This window comes from Dermacentor albipictus, chromosome 10 (assembly GCF_038994185.2).
Source record: "Dermacentor albipictus isolate Rhodes 1998 colony chromosome 10, USDA_Dalb.pri_finalv2, whole genome shotgun sequence".
Classification (NCBI taxonomy): domain Eukaryota; kingdom Metazoa; phylum Arthropoda; class Arachnida; order Ixodida; family Ixodidae; genus Dermacentor; species Dermacentor albipictus.
In genome coordinates this window covers 23,262,961-23,281,850 of record NC_091830.1, presented here as the reverse complement: position 1 = coordinate 23,281,850, position 18,890 = coordinate 23,262,961, and the positions used below count along the sequence as shown (strand labels likewise).

Sequence of the window (18,890 nt, the reverse complement as noted above, 5' to 3'; positions counted from 1 at the left end):
TATTTCATTTATAATACCCCCCCCCCCCCCCCCTTGGGAGCACCCCGATGCGATTCTATGTGTGTGTGTGTGATGGAAGATAGGAAGTATGTATACATGCGACAAAAATAAGACAAAGGAAATCAAACTAGCAAACAAGAGAAAGAGAGAGAGAGAATAAACATTTATTTCTTAAAGCAAGTAGAAAATTTCCTCGCTGAGTGGGGCCCTCAGTCCAGGGTTCCATTGTCATGCGCGACTTCGCGAGCCCGCTGGATCAGCCGTTGCTGTTCCTGCTGGCTTGTGCTGAGCAGCGCAGACTCTCAAGAGGAAAGGGTAGGGTTGGGTATAGGAGGAACACCTGAAGGGTTAGGGCATTCCCATATGGAGTAATACACCGTGGGTTTGGCCCCACAGTGGGCACAATAGGAAGGGTACAGGGTGGGATGAAAGATATGTAGCATGTGGAGACAAGGAAATGAATTGGTCTGCAGTTGCCGCCAGACAGCGGCATCTGCCCTATTAGGCGAAGGATGAGGAAGGGGATAGTTATGGCGACTTTGACGGTAGTAGAGATGAAGTGGAAAGGCAGGGAGGTTAACCAGATATTAGTCTCCAGTTTGCTACCCTATACTGGGGTACGGAGGTAGGGGTTAGAAAGAGGACAGAGAGGAAAATGTTAAAAATAAAAAGAAAGCATACTGACAGATATTGCAGAGCTCGCAGTGCATTGTTATACAGCAAGTCAGAAGATGTGCACAATGTCATAATTACACAAAAGCACTAAATATGCGGAGTGACAGCATATTACTGAAGCTGATCACTTTCCAGTCATTTATTGTATAATGCCAAGTTCGATGTTTTTAAAGCAGTTTCCACAGGCAAGCTCAGTCAGAGTCCCAAAAGAGACATTAAACTTGGCTACATTTAACTATAATACTTATTCATGATATTCCGTAAGGCAACCTGTGCGGTCGAAAAAGAGGTTATGTACTGCCTTCATTGATCCTATTTTCAGGGTTTGTTTACGTCAAGGCTATAAATTATGTTGATTATATATGCATTTTCTGTTGTGTATGCCAATATTCTTATGATGCTATATGAGGAAAAAATGCATTATGTAAGGAGTCTGAAATTCTGAAGACTACTTTGCATCTCCCCCTCTCCCCTAGAGAATCTCGGGAAGTAGAGGTTTTTAATGTTGTCTACCATTATTTGTTGTTCAAGCTAAGCCCCTGAAAATCTTTTCGTTGTTACCGTAGTTATGCAAGGGATTTTTACGTACGCTATAGCCAGTGACCTAGTTTGTCTAATGATGCATTTCATCTAGCGTTAAGCTATATTCGTACAATAACTGGATGTTGTGGAGAGTCGGGTGGCAAACTTGTTGCTAACATCTACATTATTATAATAAATCGATCAATTACGTCTACAAGGCACAATAAGCCACACTTGTCCCCTTAACAACATTCTTATAGAGCACCGCCTCTGGACTTTCCTGGCAGCAAGATAAAATTTATCAGAGAAAGTTGCCTACGCAAAGTCTCTAGGCAATATTTACACTGTTTGAATTGATTTATACCAGTGTTGAAGAGGCACACATTGAGACTGATTGGTACGTTTGACCATTCATACGTGCCACACAATATGCCAACGGATGGCAAGTCGAATAATCACACGTCATTCTTGTACTTTCTAGAAATTAGCTCTTGACACAAATTGTTATGTGTTGCTTTCATAAAAGAGTTTTACAAGGAGTAAAACATCTTTTATCCATAATAAAGGGAATCTGGACACAAGAAGGGCTAATATCTATTTCTTTATTTCGTCTAGAACGCCTCGTAGCAATGAACTGTCATATTGTGATGTAAGTGAGACATATGAAGAGAGACAGGCAGGTTACAGAGTACATAAAAAAAAAGAAACTGTTTATTCAGAGAGCAAGCGCCTTGAAGGCAAAAAGAAAGAAAGGAAGCTTTCCCTTTTTTTCAATATCCCGTCTACTTTACTAAAATCTCATCGGTAAGACTAGAAATAATAGTAATCCAGAACGGCATATTTCTGAATCCCGTAGTTGAGTCCCAGATTATTTTATAGTGATACAAACTTGTTGCTTGTTGGCAAGTTCTTAACATAAATTATAAGACCCTGGCGAAACCCGTGATTTCACTAGACGTGCAGTGCAGAAATTTCAAGGGGGACGCCACTAACGGTAATCTTTAGCCTGCTGCTTGCCTGCCCTGGCATTGAAGTCACGTATCAGTTCAGTGTATTTTGTTTTGACTTCACCCATCGCCGATTCCACGTCTTCATAGAAGCTTTCGACGTCCTGGTCCACATAACTGGATGTAGGGGCGTAGACCTGTACGACCTCCAATTTGTAGCTCTTATTAAATTGAATAAGAAGACCTGCCACCCTCTCGTTAATGCTATATAGTTCGTGTACGTTACCAGCTATATTCTCATTAATCAGGAATCAGACTCCTAGTTCTTGTCTCTCCGCTAAGCCCCGGTAGCACAGGACGTGCCCGCTTTTTAGCACTGTATATGCTTCTTTTGTCCTCCTAGCTTCACTGAGCCCTATTATATCCCATTTACTGCCCTCTAATTCCTCCAATAGCACTGCTAGAGTCACCTCACTAGATAGTGTTCTAGCGTTAAACGTTGCCAGGTTCAGATTCCAATGGCAGCCTGCCCTGATCCAGGGATTCTTAGCACCCTCTGCTGCGTCACAGGTCTGACCGCCGCCGTGGTCAGTTGCTTCGCAGCTTCTGGGGACGGAGGCCGCGGTCTGATTGTTGTATTTATATAGGAGGTTCGTGGCCAAGTACTGCACCAGGGTGAACGATCCTGCCCTGGTGAGGGAGTGCGTTACCGGTTCTGGTCACCGGGATGAGGGCGCATTCCAGGCCTGTTTATGCAAGTTTATCAACACGCAGATTTTTTTTTAATCCGGTGGAAAATTGCGCGGCACCGGGATTCGAACCACGGACCTCTTGCACGCGAGGCGGATGCTCTACCTCTACGCCACCGCTGCTCCTAGGTTCATTTTATAAGGTTTATTAAGGTTCATATAAGGTTCATTTTATAAGATCAAAAAAAAAAACGACGGAAGCACATCCCCTACGAAAACACCCGAATCCGAAAGGGTTAAAGCGTCCCTCTTTGGCGAGATTCATTCTTTTCTAGAAAGAAGCGGGGTGGGGGTATGCGACACACCGCCAAGAACGAGACTACAGGTAGCGCGAGGCGTCTTCGAAAGCGGAGCGCGCGCGCGTTCCTCCGGCGAGAACGAGCCGAGACCGAGTGCGGGCAGGCCGAGTGAGAGCGTCCGCCGAAGCGCTAGACAACAACCCTTTCACGCCGCTCCCGAGACGAGGTTATGACGACGGCGGCGGCGGCGTGGATATACGCGCGTTAAGAGCGTTCCTGACCCGGTTTCGTACTCAGCCAGCCGGCGGCGTCTCCAGAAAGAAAAGCGGGGCCGAAAGTAGGCGCCCTAATTAGCGCATTAAGTCGCCCAGCTCTCACCCTCTCTCTCTCTCTCTCTCTTCCATTGGAGTGGCCGGCGGACGCGGCGGAATTCTTTAAACACCGGCCGGCAAGTCGAGCGGGCCGGCGGCGGATGGGGCGCAGGAAAGGACAAGCAAGAGACGGTGTGAACACTTCCAGGAGGGGGTGGGTTGGGTGGGGGGATTACTCGATCGTCTTTATCGGAGTGTCACATCGGCTGAAGGTCACGGTCTCTCTCTCTTTCTCGCTCCATCTCTTTCTCGCTATCATGAGACACGACACTTGCTTCAGGCGCTGCAGTATCTCGACGGCGCTACTGCGCCTAAACGATGGGCGGTCCCCATGGACGCGTCGCATTGCGCAACGTCGGGTGGTGCTCAGTGCTGGCCCTAACTTCGCCGCGTGCTGGTTTGCGAACGCGTAGCCGGGGACCGGATTCACACATCATGCGAAACTCCCGTCTACATACTCATATAGGGCTTATTGGCATAAGTGCACGTACCGTAGCTTTCTAAAGTAACGGATGCGACATCTTTTTCTTCAACCAGAACCAGGCATGGCTTCAAGGAACAATCCTCACTAATTCTTGCCTAAGGCATTGTTGGGCACCAGAAAAAACGTCCTCAAGAAGAAACGGCAATGACATATTGGCTATAGCTGATGCAAAATTTGAGATTTAGTGCGGAGGGGGGTCAGTTTCTTCTGGTAACGAGTGTATATGATAGTTACAGTCAAAAAGAAATAGTGGTGCCTCTTGGACATACACATGTCGAACTATCGGTCACCATAGGTGACCTAGATTGTATGAGTAGGACCGGAAGACTAGTGACTTCAATACAGCGAGTGACGTAGTGACTTGCACTTCTTCACTGAGACTACGTGTTCAGCAGTGGAACTACATAGTAGCTGTGCTACCGCAACGGGTAAAACAAACCATAATAAATACCCAGTTCTATAAATAGCAGGCTAGAAAGGTATATGAAGGCTAGACAAACTTCAAGCACTGCTCCCTCTTGCGACCATGAAATGGTGCCTCTCGCATGCACGAAGTATATAAATATGCGTCCTGTAGTTTGATGCATAAGCGAGTATCATCCTTTTGCGTGGCAAAATATCACATAATTATCCCATGGAAGACGTGGCAGATCTAAGTCTGTCTGCGACCTAACGAGCGGAGTGACACGTCTGTGTGACCGGTGGCCGCAGCACAGCGCTTGCGCTCGCGCCCAAAAACATAGTGCGTGACGCATGCTGAAAGCTCAAAGGTGCAAAGATGCTGCGTCATTCGACACAACCGTACCTTCACGTGTTCTATTTACGATAGTTGAAGCAGTCATTTCAAATAAAGTGCAAGGTCGATCCAAATAGGTCGCGAAGCTTCGGGCGAAAAGCGGTTCAGTACAGATTGTCACCGACATCAGCATGGGGGGTTATGGGAGCAGCGATTGAAGCGCGACTATGTTTGGAGGGAACAAACATTGGGAAAGAAAAACGCGTTTTTTAATTCAAACGAGACCCACTTAGATTCATTCAACGAAAATAAAATTCCTAGTCAATTTTATATATTCGTGATGAGTTAAGAAAATACGTTTCATTTTTATATTATTAATAAATGCATTTCTTTTCGGCGCCCATCGCTACAGGGGGCGTTGACGCCACTATCACTCGCAGTGCAATGCACGTCTTGAAATGGACAGAAAGGCGCACTCGTATCACCTGTTGAAATACGCCCCCCTCACAATTTGTGCTTTCTTGCTTGTCGAAGTTTGTCTGAATTTGGTGACGCAGGTAGCTTCACTGCTTCTTAATCTATTCAGTCAAAAGTGAGTTACGACCGCCAGATAATTGTGTAGTTGTTTTCGTGTGACTGCGCTGGCCGACGGGCTTGGCATCCGACAAAAGGATCAGCAGTTTACACCTAAAGCTTTCGTCGGCCTCCAAAGAATGTATGTTCCATATGTTCTGTGTAGGGATGCGATTTCGACAACCGTACGGCTGGCCTTCTCCTGCATCGCTTTCCACGCTGAAAGCTCGAAACGCCCATCAAGCTGAATGGCGGGGCATTTGAATATATAGCTCCAAAAGAAGAACAACAAAACAAATTTCGCGCCTTCGAAAACGAAATGACGTCACTTCTGCTTTTAACGGACATGGCGTCACGTTATTTTTGTTTCCGCCGGAAGTGTTCCCACCACATACAGATGGCGCTAAGCCCCATGAACCGGCGATGGACCGCCATGTTTTGAACGTATGGGCTCCTATGGAAGCTTCGCTACCAGGTACATTTACCTTGTAAAGTGTTTCAGATCAGGATAACTTTGCACTTGGAAACGTCCGGAGTGACACTTCTGTGCCCGCACCACTTACGCTGCTTCTGCGGTGTTGGCTTAAGTGTTAAACGGACTACAGTATACTGCAGTATAGTTGATGTGTTGAGAGCAACAGTTTAGGCTGCGGTACGTTTACGAGCTTCACTTCACTGGTGCTTCAACAATTAAGATGGATGCATGCGACAGGGTATAAGCAAAGGCAATGAAGGCTTTTGTGAAGCGCCTGCGACAATATTTCAGTTGCAGCTAAAATGTCAATCGATTAGGAATAAACCGCCAAAGCAAGCTTTGCTGTCAGTATAGCAGCTTGGCCTACATTTTCACGGGACCTACTATATTTTCTTTTTCAGAAGGTCACTTTAGAGATACTGGCAAGGTGACTAGACGTCTCGATATAGCCGTACATGTCCCTACTTTACTAGCGTACAGTTCCGCTGTCCCGCATTGTACTTGTGGGACGGTGTTTTTCTTTTTTCGCATTGACCTTCCCGGACCCGGAGTTTTCCGGAAATGCCTGCCTTGTGGTGCCGAGTCGACTGTTCAGCTACTCAGGTGTAGTGATGCCACCTTGAAGAAGACACGAGACAGAGGCCGCACTCAAAGCGCAACATTGCCGGAAGTGACGCAATAGAATCGGCGATAGTGACCTAGATATAGTCCGCTGTACCTGGGGTGCAATCTTACAATGAGTCGGAAAGCGAAGCGTCTGCTTGGCCTCGCGTGATTTACTAGAATCGCTCTTTCGTCAGCAGGAACGCCATTCTGATAAAGCGCTCGAAGTTGAGTGAGCGCGTGACCACGAACAGTTCGTGCGTATTTTTCGATCACAAGCGCCAGTGTACTTCACAGTGCGTAGGCTAAAAAAGCGGCAGCCAAGCCAAAGCGCACTTACCAAGCCGTCTTCGTGTAATCTTGCTTGTCGTGCACGTGCTGTCATGTGGAATAACGCCGAAACGCAAGTGCAAACTTAGCCAAGAGCTCGGAAAATAGATTCCCTTCAGGCGAAGGACACCTGGAATAAAAGTTGTAATTCTGTTTTACCTGTGCCCCCGACAGTGGCATCAAACAGAGAGAGAGAAAAAAAAAAGAACAAGAATTACCACCGACACTATTACTACCACTTCAACTGCAAGCAAACGAGGAACAACAGCAAATAGCAACAGGGCGATTACTTCTGCTATACTACTACTTAACCGCGAGAACAGTCTACGACAACAGCAACAACAGCTTCATATTTCGCAAACGGGACCTCATCGCTACCGAGTCGTCCAAGGCTGCAAAAGCTGCGCCGTGGTCCTGTTACCCGGTTTTCGAGACGCGTACCAGCACTTGCACCGAGCTACGTAAGAGGGGCCGCCAGGCCCACATAACGCGCCCGTTCTGCTGCGGCACTTACCCGTCCGAGCCTAATTGTGCAGCAGCGGAGCATTTCTAATTCACGTGGAGACCCGTGCGCGCTTTTCCTTTCCTGGATGCCGCCTCGGATTCGTGCCGTACGACGAAGATTCGCTGTCGTATCACATCGGGCTTGGAGCCACCGCGCCCATCGCAGGGTTCCATCGGGCCTTCTCGAATGAGCAAGGAGTGGCCGAGCGCGCCACCGAGCAAGGTGGGGAAAAAATTGTGGCGCGGATCGTCGCATGGCGAGAGAGAATTGCGTAATGCTATCTGTGGAGAGCGTGGCGGGACCCATTGAGAAGCGATGCAACGTGCCTACGTGGCCGCCATTTTCTTTTTTTCGCGTCGGCAATCACGTTCACGTGACACGGAGCTCCCGCGTAATACGTGATGCGTACGTATTAAAAGAAGAAGTCAGACATTCGCTGCGTACGAGGAGGATAAAAAGGAAGAAATGTGAACGCCAGAGCACTGCCGCGCTTTGTACCGTTTGGAAGACATTAGTTCTTCATGAAGAGCTTATCGAAGAATATAGCCGAGCCATAGTGGGGCACTTCAGCACCGTCATTTAGAAGCAATGCTGTTAGTCCGGAGCATCCAGCGTTCGTATTCAGCTTTATTCCGCATGCACATGGGAACAGATGCAGACAAAGCACAAGTCTCTTTCGTAGCCATTTTTCTCCTATTATCTCCATGTATGTACAGCCGCATGCAACGACAATCCTAATTAGGACACCCATTATCGCGGATATGGTATCGAGTAGAAAAACTTCCCATCCTCACCATCGTCTTACTTACGGTAATGGGCCTAACGGCTCCAGAAAAATCTGGTCTGACACTTGCCATCATCCCATTTATCGTCCACTGCAGGACGAAATGCGGAGGTTCTGCAGTTACCCCTGTCTTATCGATGCTGAATATTGGGCGAGTTTGCATAGCTTACTTGTCCTAATGATAGCGCAACAACTACGCAAAAGCGAAACGCACTCTTTTGTGCGTACGTGGCTGCTCTTTTGTGTTGCATGGTTATCGCGTTATCTTTCGGCAACCCTGTCCTGAGCCAGGAGACAGCATCCACCGTTTGCCCGCGAAGTTCCTAATTTAATCACGCGAACTTATTTTCTACAGTCGTATACCTTGTTTCTCTTTCCTTGGCACCCATTACAAATACTGGCAGATCACCGACTACCTGCTCTGTTCATTACATGGTCTACCCATCTGCATTCCTTCATCTAAAGCACAACAGAAATGTTATCTGTAAATTTTTTCTTGCTCTACCCTACACCGTATATTTCATGTTTCTTAACGTTAGGCTTAAATTTCTCCTTCGAGCGATCTTTGTGCTGCCCTAAGCTTCTTCACTGTTTGTAAACGTGAAGACGCTTATGTGCAAATGTTCTGTCATTATCGAATATTCGAAGGAACCAACTATAGCCTTCTCAAAAAAAAAAACACTAATTCACCTTGGAGACTTCGAACATTGGCTCGCGCACATAACACATTGCCATGCCGCTCACGTATCATACACACTGTGCCTTTGTTTTTACCACACGTTTCACTTGATCCACTTCATGCAGCATTGGATATAGGAGCGACTATAAGGGAAAAGAACAACAACAACAAAACAAAGATGGTATACATTCCATTCTCACGATCTGCCGTGGGCGCAGTCACGATGTCGATTTGCGTATGCGCACTGCACATGTACCTTGGATGATGTAACCAGAAGCACGAGCAACCAAGGGACGATATAAGCGTTCGTTCGATTCTCGCATGTGCGTTCAGTTCGTGTGCAGGGCGAAAACGCTAGCAACTTCGCCCGTCGGTCAGTAGCGTTATTAATTACCGCTGACGTGTAAGCGACCTGCAGCGTGATACCCGCTGTATAACGGGCGCTATTTTCGGCACCTTGGTGGCTCTAAATCGTGACCACTTCGGGCTGGTCGGGAAGGCTTACGTAATGAGGCTTTAGATGTGACGCGGTACATGAGTTTAGAAGACGCCCAGAAGAGATACCGTTGCGTAATACACAAAACAATAAAAAAAATCACGATCCTGCATCGCAAAGTGTACCTCGATTCACGCGTGACATGACTATGTACGTGTCGCAGCCCACTGTGCGACATGAAATGGTTATTTCGTTCGGCGAGTTAAGGGATCCAGGGGCCAATCAAATTCCTGTAGTGGATACGAGTTTTCGCTGGAATATGCATGTCGTATTTTGTTTGTTCTTCAATTGCAGCACACAGAGGGGAAGTAAGGCTACATCAAAGCCGGCTCTTCTTGTACACAGTTGAGGGCAGTGTGACTACCGATTTTCCCACAAATACAGCCACCCATTCCACGAACACAAGCATACTAAATCTGCAAGAAAAAAAAAGCAATACATATCAGCAGTTTCCTACAAAGCTTACTAGAGGGCGCTAGTGTCTACGGGAAATGTAAGCATGATAGTTGTGCCAGTACCTGAATGGATGATTATTTGATGTAATTGATTAGTACATTGGTATGATTATTAGTACATTAGTAGCCTAAGCTTTGTTCTTCTGACTTCAAACTTTGAAGGTGATATACATCAAAAAGAACAAAAAAAAAGCTTTATAAACGCCACAACTTGCAATGACCACGCGCACGCACACAGACAAGCTGCCTTGCTGTATTTAGCTATTCTAAGTGCTTCGAAATTTACAAAGATAAAGCCTAATGACTCGCGCTACAAGGACGTTTGAAGCTTCAAGCTCGAGTATTAAACAAATCTATGTGCTAATCATCATTTCAATAAGCATGCACTAAAAGAATGGTGCCTAAACGATCCCGCTACCAGAGTTCCCTTTATTAATTTTTTGTAAGAAACTCTATGGATTATGTGATTCGAGACAGATTGATAGATGGACAGATAGAATGATCGATAGACGTAAGAAAAAAACTGATCTGCACAAGGGTACCACAAACTAGCGATAAAACACGTACAGGATTTTCAGAAAGAACGTTTTGCAGCTTGAAAAAAAAAGGAAAACATTCATGCTTCTTTTGTGACTGAGGCCGTGACCAACGTGTCTCTGGATCGATCGCTGTGCCCTAAGAATGAACCAGGAGGCTATCGGGTTGTAAAGCAAGGCAGTAATAATTGACAAATGGAACGCAGCGACACAGAGAGAACGAAAAATTCGGAGACCAATTCACACAGCTTTTTTTTTTTTTTGCGTACGGATTCTGTGCCGTTGGCCGGTCGCCTTAGATAATAATACTTGTATGTGCAGCGTCCTGGTTAACTGGAATTTCCGCTTTTGAACAGTTTTAGAGTCGGCGCTTTTAAAGAATACTAGGCAAGCTCTGTACAAACAGGCAAAACCGATAAAGTTTTATAAAAAAGTAAAATCTGAATTGAAACAATGTTTATTCAAGTAGGGAGGGCTTATTCGCCGGTTCTGTGGAAGGGTTGGAAGGGATCGGTTGCGCTGTTACACTCGGGCATACATAAGACCCAATTCTGGCTTTCTGTTATGAAAAAAAAAAGAGGGCCAATCTAGATAGAGTAATATAATCAGCCAAGTTTTCCTCAACTAAACGGCGTGGGCCTTTTCTAGCGATCTCTCAGGTACCCCAGTCTTGCGCCAGCTTTTCCAAATCCTGTGACTATAAATTTCATAATATCCCCACAGCACCTAATTTTATGCCATCTTAAGTGCATTTGCCCTTGTCCTAGCACCCATTTCGCAACTCTAATTGACCATCGGCTACGTTCCGTATGCTTAACTACGTGTCCTTCCCAACTTTATTTTTTGCATTCAATTTCAACTAGAATGTTCGCTGCGCCAGTTTATTCTCTAACCCATAGTGCTGTTTTGCTGACTCTTAACGATATGCGCCTGCCATTTTTCGCTTCTGTCGCTCTTTGCGCTGACAATAACGGGACCATACAGTGCCGTAATTTGCGTATTGCGAGAGAGAAGGTACTTGTTCGTTTTTCCAATTCAAAAGGATATCGTTCACTGGCCACAACTTCACGACAAGTTATATAAAGGCGGTCGGTTAACAGACGTACGCTTGTGCAGATCATGCGCCAGTGAGCAGCTGTCATGTACAGAAAGACGTGGACAGTTAAACCAGTCAAATCACAGACTAACGCTGTCTTCATGCGAGGAACTGCAAAAAGAGCAGCAAACCGGTACCGAGCTGGCCATTGCCTGCAGCCGTAGCTAGATCTTGAAAGACTGGGCCCGGCTTAGACTGCTTACTTTTAATCTATAGTTTGCAGCAAACATAACTAATCATGAGTGATGAGCCGGCACGTCCCCATGCTGCACAAGAATCTGTGAGCTGAAGAAAGCAGCAGTAATGGAGAGCTCTGAAATAATTTTCGCAAACCGGCGTTCATAGACCTGTATCCAAATTTATGTGATCTCTAGCGTTTCTTTTTTTTTTCGTACCACCGCATTTCTAATGCACCTGTTAAAGACAGGAGCCAAAGCTTAGCTTGGGCACCACCGTTAGGCACAGCACGAATAGATATTATATTTATTTATTTATTTATTTTTCTCACACTGGGTTCTAATGTACTCTCCACTGGGGGAGTCCCGGTCAATTTTGACCGCCTACGTATGCTTCTCTAACGTGAACTCAATGCACGTCATACGAGAATATTTTGTTGCATTCAACCTCCTTCGGAATGCGGTGGCCACGGCTGCGACCGAGTCCGTGCTTTCGCGTTCAACAGTTGAACGCCAAAAGCACTAAGCGGCCACAGTGGATCGAATATGTTCCCGTTCAACAATTGGGAAATGATTCTGTAGCTGAATGGGCTCAGGCTTCTCAAGGTACCAACGAAAGCCACTCTGTGCTTGTTTACACGAGGGTGCCCTGCTTTTCTTCATGGACTTGGAAAGGTTCCCAGTAAGACGCGGACGCTCGTTGTGGAGCGAAAGCCGGTGTTATCCGTTGGCAAGCAGTTTACAAGCACAACCTTTCAAAGATTACGTAGTGCAGGCCTTGGCCGTAAACACAAAGCAGGACACGGACAATTCCTCTCCGCCAACCCAATACTTACGCAAAGAACCCTGAATGAAGTGACGTGGGCCTCGCTCCAAATGAAGACATGCTGCTGCAGGAGGCAAGCACTTGGATCACTAAGTATCCAAGATGCGCAATCGCGATATTTACGAGGGATCGTTCGCAGTTGTGTCCCCGTTCGCACTCAAACTCTGTAACCGAGTTTTTTTTTTTCTCTTACCAGGCTGCGTTTTGTCACTGGAAACAACGTGTGTGCAGCACGGAAGTTCATTGTATGCCAAGTAAAAATAAATAGCATACCCCGTTATTTAAGCGTGAGATGACAGTTAGAAAAACGACTGTGACAAAAACCCCGGAGTTAGTGTTCCTCTTTGTTTGTTCAATGAATAACAAAAATGTTCAAATAAACACATGCGAAGCCCTGCGTGGGGCAGATACTAAAATAACTTTCTTGCAAAAAAAAAATTATCCCTTGACAGCGAAACTTCTCTGGCACGCTAGGCACGAGCTCGGCCTGAAGATCTACAGGGCCTGGGAGTTCGAGCCTCAGGGCTAAGCCCAAACAGATTATTGTCGAATTTAGGACACGTTGGAGGGCGTACGATGCTCGATTCCCAGGAACAGACGACATGAAGCGCAAGGACCACGCACCCCGAAGCCTCGCAAGCGAAACACCTTTCAACCGGCGTAGATTGCAGGGAAGCACGCTGGCACGCGGAGGCACACGTTGCCTTGTGTGGCAGTGGCCGTAAGGTGATGACGTCGCCTGTCATGTCTGTCATACCTGCACTTTCCTCGGTTATAAGGGCTTGTACAGATCGAGATAAACCTGACACCGGCCGCTCGCACTCATGCACCTGCGCGAGTGAAATGTTATGCCTACTTAGCAATGATGGAGAGAGAGAGAAAGACAATGATGGATTTAGAGCCGGCTACATGATCACAGACACGGAGGGATATAAAGAGAGCACGAGTACGCATGTCTTATGAAACAATGTACCTTTTATATGCTTACTGCCTGCGAAAAATGATCTGTTGAAAGTAAGTGCTCGTCCAGTCTTTATGTACTCCCTTCTCCGTAATGGTGTTTTTCGTGCTAAATTCAGTATTGTTATTTTTTTTATTGGCAGCGTGAGCAACCGCCCTAACTCTTACCGCCACCTAAGAACGCCAACAAACTATTCGAGGAACTCAAAGAAAGAAAGAGAGAAAGAAAGAATAAATCTGAAACGAAAAGGCGCTTCCAATTAAGATACTGCGGATCAGATTTCCGGCATTCGTAGTTTCCGGAATTCATACATAAAGAGAACAAGAAAGTCAAGCGACGACAGCAATTAGTTTGTCTCTCATGTCGTAGCAGAAGGCTGTGGGAGAAGACTCAGCTCTGTTCGCCGGAACAACTAATTAGCGTGTTGTAGATCTGCGCCCGGGAACACAATTACAGCGGACATAGCTAACCCAGTTTAGAGCTCCTAGCTGGGGTCGTAGTGAAGAATAAATTTTATGAAATATTAAACGGTTTTTTGATGCCAAGCTTTAATGTATATTTCGAAATACTGCTGAAGAGTGAGAAAAAAAGATCAGTCAAGCTGTGTATATTCAACTATGTGATGTCTCAATGATAACGTTGAGACATCACAAAAAGCGCTTGTCCTTGTCTGTCTTCCTTGTGTCCGTGGTTTTATTCGCGCTAAGCTACTACTTAAAAAAAAAAACGTATATCACCGCAGTTCTGCAAACGATATATTTATTAAAAAACATTCAACATGCAAGTACGTTTCATTACTCTGCGGATTACGTGACTTTGTTAGGTTGTTTAAGCGCGTGCTCAGAAGTACTTTACGCACCATATATAGTGGTATGCATTAGACTTGTGCGCAATAAATTAATTTACAGTTCACCCAATGACGACATCTGCGCATATTGCTAAATTAACCATTTGTGAGCTTTGCGCTAAATTTTTTTATTCTATTTCTTCTTGTAAATAGGATTTCTATTTCACTAACACAATAATTAATATAACCAGTTATATTTATACGAATTCAGCTGTTCGTGACATTTATTCGCATTCGAACATTCTACTTAATACATGAAACAGAGTGCGGAAACGCGAAATAACGGTCCTGGCGATTTTTGTAAGCGAGAGAGACTATGCCTCGTTTCCTTTAGCGTTTAGTGGATGGGACAATCGGTACCAAACACATGTTAACGCTTAGTCCTAATGAACGTGTCCAAGTACGCGTACAGTAAGATAAGATTCCGATTTGCGTTCACAGTCACCGAGAGAATCATTAATTAGGTTTTCTGCGAGAGAAGTCGGGCGCTGAGGAGGGGGCCGTCAGAGGACCGAGAACTATTTACGGATGTCTTTCTGCGAGCGGGCTGTCTTCGAGAAGCCCAACGACGCAAAAGCAATGTGGCTTCTGGGAGGTGTTAATTTAGACTCTAATGAGCGTAGTGGCAATGAACTTCTGCGCCGGTGTTGAATGTCGCGAACCTATTCCGTGGCATGCAAGACGAAGAACAGGCACGCAGCAAAATGAAAAATTGACCGGGACGACACGTTTCAGAGTAAGTGAGGCCCAGTTGGCGTTCTTGTTATGGTGATGCCAGATGTCGCGTGTTTGCATGCACGCACACACACGCGCACACCATGCAGAAACGCATACCCAAAAGCACACAGCAGCACACACCAGAATCTTCGTGTAAACATTTATTTCAGATTACTTATTTGCTATGAAGGGCGCACATATATAAGCCCTCAAGTGCAGAGAGCACCAGCTGAACCTCATATGTTGGCTTTTATCAGCAAGGGAAAGGGTCAAGAAATAATGTAAAGTGCATCAAATAGGGAACCAGTGAGCTTTCGCGAACATCTTTAGGACTTCCCTGCTCAACTTCCCTGAACTTATTTTAACTGGCTTCAATTGCTGCATTGTCCAATAAGCACGGAGCATTGTGAACTATAGCAACGCTTAACGCGGTGATCGGACTCCCGCTTGAGGCCTTCGCTCTGGCATTTAGCCACAGTGATACTTGCTCCGCTGCTCAGGAATGTGTTGGGGAGTCCAACAAAATTACCTGAATTATATGGATATATATATATATATATATATATATATATATATATATATATATATATATATATATATATATATATATATATATATATATATATATATATATATATATATATATATATATATATATATAATAAAGGAGAAGCAGGGGGGTTAACCGAGGGGCCCGATTTTTATTAGTCATATCATGAGAAGCCAACAAACATTGACACCAAGGACAACATAGGGAAAATTACTTGTGCTGAAGAAATGGAATAAAGTAACGATAAATTAGTGGAAATTAAAGTGGATGAAGAAACAACTTGCCGCAGTTGGGAGCCGAACCCACAACCTTCGCATAAGCGAAGGTTGTGCGAGAGGAGGATTGCAACACAGGACGTCCAGTACAGAAGCCCGATATTCAAAGCATTACGCCACGGATGAATGCATCGACAATCGGCATAAAACAACCTTACGGATTTCTCGCGGGCAAGCGAGCACATCGAAATGACTTGCACGTTTGAATGTTACCTTATACGGCCTTACGAGAGGTGGACTTTTAACACAGGCGAGATCTTGCTCGGGCAACGTGCACTTGAACAACGCAAGTAACCAGAGAATTGCACTCGTAAGAACCAACAAGAAAGAGAAGCTTGTGAAGAGGTAGTGTTGTACCGCAGGCGAGTTCATCGGTGTGAAAATTATGCGAGAGAAGAAAAAAGGAGCATTTGTTTCATTTCCCAAACACAAGATTAGTGGCAAAAACTAGTTCAGTGTAGAGATCGCCATAGCGTGGGTGGTATTCTTTGGAGTTGCTCATCTCTAAATATTGCTACACCGATTACGGAGGCTTCTCACTTATGGTGCATTCTTCACTACCTGAAAGTAACAGACTTGAGCGCCAGACTATAGACATCCTACACCTAACTTAGTGCATGTGAGAGTGCGGTACAGATTTATGTTTTCTCCCTCTCTCTTTTACTCCCCATTCTCCTCCCCACGTGTAGGGTAGCAAACTGGGCTCAGTCTGGTTAACCTCCCTGCCTTTCCTTCTTCACATCTCTCTCTCTCTCTCTCTCTCTCTGTGAGCAAAAGATTTGATTTTGTGTCCCACTACACCAATCATGACCGGTCTAGGTTTGCAGTCACGTGCTCTAGACACCATCGTTTACAAAAGCCCCAAAATAGAGAGGAAAAAGTCGGTCGCATTTCCGCGGGCTCAGTCGCAAATGACGTCGTGCAAATACGTAAGTCTGCTGGCTATCGCAAAAAAAAAATGATTTAAAATAAGAGACAACCGCATGGCTCATCTATGCGTCACATGACCTGCGCAGTTTTATCTCCTCCACCCAAACTCGACCAGGGCGTTTGCCTTGTGACACATGCCTGCGTCCTCCGATCTCTTTTGCCGTTATTCGTGTAGGATTCTTCGTTACATCGCTAGTCGCGTGTTCCTCAGTTTCCTCTGAAGCTTCTCCGCTCACCTCCGAAATCCAGCCCTAGAAGGTCTAGCTCATAAACGCTGAGATTGCGCATTTTGTTTTCGGGACAGCGAACACTACGTAACACAGATGCTAATAGTCGGTTATGTTGACTCGCCGCGAGTAATCGAACGACCAATAACGCCTCACTCAGAAACAAAGGCTGGATAAAAATACAAGTAAACATATGCGCCGTGGGCGGGTTTCTCCGTGCCGATGACAGGCCTAATGCAATAGGAAATCTGACCCGGCGAACAGCAAACGACGACGGCCGGTTAATAGGTTCAGTGCATGTCATCCTCCCGTATAGTGTGCCCCACGTCACACTTCTTTTAGCGTAGGTGGAAGCCAGCCATTGCGGGTTGTTCTCTGAACGACGCCGAAGGGGGATGACCGAGCCACAATAGGGAAAGCAATCTTCCCTGCTAATCCTTCTTTCTGTCTAGCCTTTGGGAGAGGGGGGGAGAGTGATGTGGGTGGGCGTTTCCTTACCTTCGCCCACAGCCGGGGACATTTAGCACCTTTTCTCCGTTGTTCGAGGTCAGCTACCGAGCCGAGATGGAGCGGTGAACTCTGAACCCTCCGTCCTAAGGTGGAAGACCGCAGACATCGGTCCGAAGACCGGCGCCGATCGAGACGATCGCCTTTTACGCGACGTGGGCAGAGTTCTCGCAGATATCCCAATGTGGCGTTCTTCCATTTCTGTTTCCCTTTTGATTCTTCCCAAAGCAATTATTGCTGGTTTCTTTTTTTCATGTGATGCAAGCGGCAGGGGAATGCGTAACCCGTGGTCTGGCACAGCAAGATAGTGAATACCAACGAATATAATTCGTATTCCTATAATTATTTATATTAGCTGCTTTCACGCACCGAAAGGTACTTCCTTGAGGCATTTTAACATTTACCTAATGAGTGGCACACTACTGTCTTTTTTGATTCCATCCACTTTGGAATGCGCCAACCGTGGCTGAAATCCGAACAGCGACTTCAAGTTCAAGGGGTGGGCAGACGCATTCTTTGAGGGTAGAGAAGTTTAATAAGGTTACACTAAAGAGATGCAGTCAATGAGTTTAGACTGACAAAGTATTCTTTAGAAGCTCTAATTCCCAGAATCGCATGGTATTAGGTTGGTTACCAGAAGAGTAAACGGTGAACAATTTCGGGCTGAAAGAGCAACACCACTTCGTCAATGTGGCATCATTGACTTCAAAGCGTTTTTTTTTTCATTATAACATATGTGATTTGACGTGCCAAAACCATGATTTCAATATGAGGCGCGCCGTACTGAGGGACTCCGGAATAATTTGGACCACCAGGTGTTCTTTAACGCGCACTTAAATCTAAGTTCACGGGTGTTTTCGCGTTTCGCCCTCATCGAAATGCGGCCGCCGTGGTCGGGATTCGATCCTGCGACCTCGTGCTTAGCGGCCCAATACCACAGGCACTAAGCGAACATGGCAGGTGTTTTCGAATTTCGAACGTTGTGCCTCAGCGAAAGCTCTCTAAACATGCCAAGTTGAGTATTTGCCTCGTGTGCTTGTTCTGGACGTGGTAAAATTCTGCCATATTTTAAACTTTGGCAATGGCGGCATTTTGAGCCAATCAGAGAGTTCCCGGCAGCTCTCCGGACCTGCTCTGGGCCAATCAGAGCTCACAAGATGGCGAATTCGACAACGTGACGCAATTCGTCAACGCTTCGAGTAGCGCCTGTCGTTTAGAGTATATGTGTGTCCATCTGCACCGCTAATAGACAACGAGCAGATTGTGATGAACTCAAAAGGTCGCCGTTAGCTGGTGCGGGAATTTCACCTCCACTCCCCCTCACCCCCTCCCCTCCCGCATCTTTCGTTCCTACGTCTCTTCTGACATACCAACCATGCTCAAAATAGAGTTAGTTCTTTTGAGGTACCTTCTAAGGGTAATTTTTAACACGGGTGAGATCATTGATATCTTTACGGCACTTTAGAATAAAGTGAACGCGTGGTGAACATGTGAAACGTGAACACGTGAACAGGTGAACATGTTGATATAGGGAACAGTGTGAAGGACGAGGACGCAGAACAGGCACACACACAAAAATAACGACCACACATGTGGTTGTGTTTGTGCCTTCTTCTGGG

General features: G+C 45.8%; 1 protein-coding gene across 1 annotated transcript in view; it reads right to left on the bottom strand.

The window, feature by feature from the left end:
- Nucleotides 1-18,890, bottom strand: part of B9d2 (B9 domain-containing protein 2) — a 969,675-nt gene that overhangs the window by 614,636 nt on the left and 336,149 nt on the right. The window contains exon 6 of the mRNA XM_070527020.1: nucleotides 6,715-6,834. Within this exon, the coding sequence (XP_070383121.1) occupies nucleotides 6,715-6,834 (120 nt within the window). The remainder of the gene's footprint in view (nucleotides 1-6,714; nucleotides 6,835-18,890) is intronic.